General features: G+C 40.2%; 1 protein-coding gene across 3 annotated transcripts in view; it reads left to right on the top strand.

Moving 5' to 3' along the window:
• The first annotated feature begins 2,682 nt into the window (after positions 1-2,682).
• ncstn (nicastrin) overlaps positions 2,683-5,083 on the top strand; it is an 18,201-nt gene continuing 15,800 nt past the window's right edge. For 2 of the 3 annotated variants that reach the window (XM_079612979.1, XM_079612980.1), the window contains exon 1: positions 2,721-2,868. In XM_079612979.1, coding sequence (XP_079469105.1) covers positions 2,799-2,868 — 70 coding nt within the window. In that variant the 5' untranslated portion in view covers positions 2,721-2,798. Of the gene's footprint in view, positions 2,869-5,083 lie in introns of all 3 variants that reach the window. The other variant, XM_079612981.1, reaches the window with a different exon arrangement.

Consider the following 5,083-nt stretch of genomic DNA (forward strand, 5'->3'; position numbering starts at 1 on the left):
TGTGCTATATAAATAAACTTGCCTTGCCTTGCCTTGCCTTGTTCTGAGTTTTGTTCCACCTAAATAAATCCTGAGTACCTGCATCTGCTTCCTGTGACTTTCTATCATGACACATCTAGTCAGAGAAAAAGCTTCGGTCTTCTAACGATTCATAAAAATGACTCCGAGTCGACTCTTACTTTTGAAAGACAATAACTTTATATACGGTGCACTTTCATATTTCAAACTTTGCAGGATGTTTTTGTTCACTTAGATCTATGTTACACATGAAAGGCACATTTCAAAATTCCATAATAGGTGCCCTTTAAGACCCGTTCACACCAAGGAAGGATGTTAACTGTAAACTGTCAAAACCGGCAATCCATTGTGTATTTAAAGGTGCAGTGTGTAAGTTTTATTGCATCTAGTGGTGAAGTTGCGAATTGCACCCAACAGAAGTTACGGTGGCCGACAGGAAGTGATGTCGTCGTCTGAGACAGCAGAGAGTAGCCAGTTAAGCAATGAGGATTCTTTACAAAGATAAATTAAGAAATTAGGTTTTTATTATTCAGTAAAACGATTATTGTCACTTGTTCATCATTGTGTGAGTTTTCTTTCCCGGTGACTTTAGCTCGCTTCTTTGCATGAAGAACAACATAGTGACAAAACGCGTTTTGGCACCGTAGAAACATGTCGATGCAAGCGGACCCACGGTGTGTGTCGAGAGAAATGCTCATTCTAAGATAATAAAAACACAACGCTTCATTAAGTAAGATCTTTATACACCACTGGAAACATAGTTAAGTTTATGATATTGCATTTCTGTCAACAGATCCTCCTAAATATTACACACTGCACCTTTAAAGTGTGTATGTCAGGTTAAATTTGTAATTGTGATTAACACAAAATAGTGAGGGGAAATACACGTTTGACAAGTTGATGTATTGTTTTGTATCGATACCTTAAGGCAGAATATAAGATGAAAAAGTTCGTTATTTTCAGTCCTCCCTTAAAACTGCTCCTCCTTCCAAACGAATCGCCTGACGTCACACGAGGGAGACGTCTCCCCCGCTCGCTGAGCTGTGTTGATAACTGTACGAGTGATAGAGCGAGAGAATTAGTGATTAGGACATTTATAGTTAGTTAGTTATTTAAGTTCGGTAGTTAGTATACGCAGGCGTATCTTGATCTATGATGGTGAATTACTGCGTTTGTGCTGTGTGCAAAAACACCGTTAAAACCGGTCACAGAGTCCACTGTGTTCCGTGCCGTCAACTTTGTTCGGACCAAACGCGCTGACTTCAGTGCTGCTTCGGTATCCAAGACTACGGTCATTTGCAGCGCCCGTTTCACTGAGAAGGACTACGCGGTTGGAGATCTCATGAGTTATAAAATGAGATTTAAAACCCGAGTGAGACTGGTAACGTTAGCTGATGCGGTGCCTACGGTGTATGCTACTGTAGTAGAGGCAGTCGATCGCGCCCGCGCCCCTCTCTCTCTCACACACACACACACACACACACACACACACCAACATATTCCAGCATTGCAATCTTGACCTCCCAGCCTGTTCATTATAGCCGGAGCTTCAGAGCTGAGGCGGAGCTACAGATTAGGTGTCCCTAAATAACCCGCGTATAACAGTACGTTCACACCTCCGGCGAGGGCGGCGCGGCGCGTCTTGGACGGCGAGAGCGGCGAGAAGAGTTGAAATTTGTCAACTTTATGGTAATAAGCTATGACGCGGTTCGGCGGCAACCAATCGGAACGTAGAAGTCCTCCGCCTGAGAGGATACCAGAGAACACAATCCTGTAAACTTGGTTCCGACCACATTAGTTCCTAAGCAAAATGGAGGAAAAGTTAATTATTTCTGTTGCGGGTTTCCCGTTATTGTACGACGTGTCCCTGTTTACATACAGGGAGATTAATAAAAAGAACGACGAATGGATAAACGTGTCTGACATTGTTGGTGTTTTGTTACTTTCACATTTAATAGATTTGAATAGGTTAACTTATACCCTACGTGTGGCCAGTCTGCACAAAATAGGATACTGATTTATGTTCAGTTCTTATTTGCTTTGCAGCTCCTTTAAATAAAGTTTTTTTTAAATCACTAAAATCTACGTAAGAGCGTCAGAGAGTCCCCGAATCTCACGGCGTCGATGGCAGAATTGTGCCGCTCTCGCCGGCGGCGGTGTGAACGTCCAGTAAGTTCCGCATTAATTAATTTGCACGCGAGTTATTTATTTATATTCCGTGTATTCTCCGTGTATATTCGTCTAAACCATATTTAATATATCTAAAAAAAAAATGTTACCTGACATACACACGTTAAGTCCTTTGTTGCCCCCAGTGTTTTGTCTTGCCTAGTTTCTATCATTCCTGTTCCTTTATTCTCCTGAGTGTCAGTTAATTAAAGTTTATATATTGAATTCTCTATTGGCGTGTTTACTGACCAGCAAATCGCATGACACATTGTGAGAAATATGAATGAATGTGCATTTGTCCTTTTGGAATCGTGTGGACTTGAATCTAAATCTACTTGCCCTCTGAATCTGTTAAGAAAGCAGAGGTTTACGGTTTAAAAAAACGGCATGGTTTTATTTGTGTGCGCCTTTTGGGTAATAAAGATTTCCACACTTTCCAGAATCTTATGAGAGACCCCAAAGATCTCGCGCTCTTATATGCGGTAATGACGCACTTCCGCCGGCGGGTGTCGCTGTGGATCCGCGTCATCACTGAGTCTCACGCGCCGAGCAAGCGAGGCGGAACCGGAAGAAAACAAGCGCTGATTCAGTTTCACACTGCGAGTCTGTAAATGAGGAAGATGGAAGATTTAATATCAATAAACTACGTTAAACTTCTGATTATCGCTTTGTTTTACACGTGTGAGTATAAGAATTGTTGTTTAATGTTTAATTGTGTGTTTATGCGGTCACGAGATGATGGTTATTGTTCACTCGGTCAGGCCTGAAATTAAAATAAATTCCTTTATAAATATCGCTATGTATTATTAATATATTCACATACATTTTACACCATAATAACAGTAAGAGGATGTGAATCTACCGTAGATTTAGTGACTGAACGAGTCTAATCGCTCACACAGCACTAACAAAGAAGTTAGCAGAAGTACCATGGTAAAGTAGCCTTTATCTTGTACATTTACCATGGTAACAACATTATATTCTTTAACATTTAACATGTAAATACCAAGACATATGCTTGTGCTCATTCAGGGACAGGGAATATATGAAAGTACAGTGGTGTTATCATAACTTATCATGATTTTACCTCGTAAAAAACTTCTGACAATTATTATCATTTCATAACCTTCATTATTATCATGTGTTAAATATGTTCATACATGTTTTGGTGAATCAACCACTGAAGGTGCTGACTAAATTAATCTAAGCTGATGATATAAAAAATTATTAAATTACATTTTTATCATGAATTGTTTTGTTCATTTTCTAAAAGTGTGTATATTTCAGGAAGTCGAACTCGTTAATTTCGTCGTGAATTTTTATTATATGATTTTCAAAAAATTAATTAATTATTATATTTTATTACATTCATTGTTTCATCGGGTCTGCAGGATAATCAGCACTTGTGAAATACACAATAAAAAACATAACAAATTAGGTCCGAATAGGGATCAGCGTGCAGGAGTGTGTGTGTCATGTATGATGTATGTCGTGTGTGTGTGTGTGTGTGTGTGTGTGTGTGTGTGTGTGTGTCATGTATGATTTATGTCGTGTGTGTGTCATGTATGTCGTGTGTGTGTGTGTGTGTGTCATGTATGTCGTGTGTGTGTGTGTGTGTGTCATGTATGATGTATGTCGTGTGTGTGTGTCATGTATGATGTATGTTGTGTGTGTGTGTGTGTCATGTATGATGTATGTTGTGTGTGTGTGTGTGTGTGTCATGTATGATGTATGTCGTGTGTGTGTGTGTGTGTGTGTCATGTATGATGTATGTTGTGTGTGTGTGTGTGTCATGTATGATGTATGTTGTGTGTGTGTGTGTGTGTGTGTGTCATGTATGATGTATGTGTGTGTGTCATGTATGTCGTGTGTGTGTGTGTGTGTGTGTCATGTATGATGTATGTTGTGTGTGTGTGTGTGTCATGGATGATGTATGTCGTGTGTGTCATGGATGATGTATGTCGTGTGTGTGTGTGTGTGTGTGTCATGTATGATGTATGTCGTGTGTGTGTGTGTGTCATGTATGATGTATGTATGTTCTGTGTGTGTGTCATGTATGATGTATGTCGTGTGTGTGTGTGTCATGTATGATGTATGTTGTGTGTGTGTGTGTGTGTGTGTCATGTATGATGTATGTTGTGTGTGTCATGTATGATGTATGTTGTGAGTGTGTGTGTGTGTGTCATGTATGATGTATGTTGTGTGTGTGTGTGTGTGTCATGTATGATGTATGTCGTGTGTGTCATGTATGATGTATGTCGTGTGTGTGTGTGTGTGTGTGTCATGTATGATGTATGTTGTGTGTGTGTGTGTGTCATGGATGATGTATGTCATGTGTGTGTGTGTGTGTCATGTATGATGTATGTTGTGTGTGTGTGTGTGTCATGGATGATGTATGTCATGTGTGTGTGTCATGTATGTTGTGTGTGTGTGTGTCATGTATGATGTATGTCGTGTGTGTGTGTGTGTGTCATGTATGATGTATGTCGTGTGTGTGTGTGTGTGTGTGTCATGGATGATGTATGTCATGTGTGTGTGTGTGTGTGTCATGGATGATGTATGTCATGTGTGTGTGTCATGTATGTTGTGTGTGTGTGTGTGTCATGGATGATGTATGTCATGTGTGTGTGTGTGTGTGTGTGTCATGTATGATGTATGTCGTGTGTGTGTGTGTGTGTGTGTCATGGATGATGTATGTCATGTGTGTGTGTGTGTGTGTGTGTGTGTGTCATGGATGATGTATGTCATGTGTGTGTGTCATGTATGTTGTGTGTGTGTGTGTGTGTGTGTCATGGATGATGTATGTCATGTGTGTGTGTGTGTGTGTGTGTGTGTGTGTGTGTGTCATGGATGATGTATGTCATGTGTGTGTGTCATGTATGTTGTGTGTGTGTGT

This window comes from Phoxinus phoxinus (genome assembly GCF_949152265.1).
Source record: "Phoxinus phoxinus genome assembly, chromosome: 5".
NCBI classification, from domain to species: domain Eukaryota; kingdom Metazoa; phylum Chordata; class Actinopteri; order Cypriniformes; family Leuciscidae; genus Phoxinus; species Phoxinus phoxinus.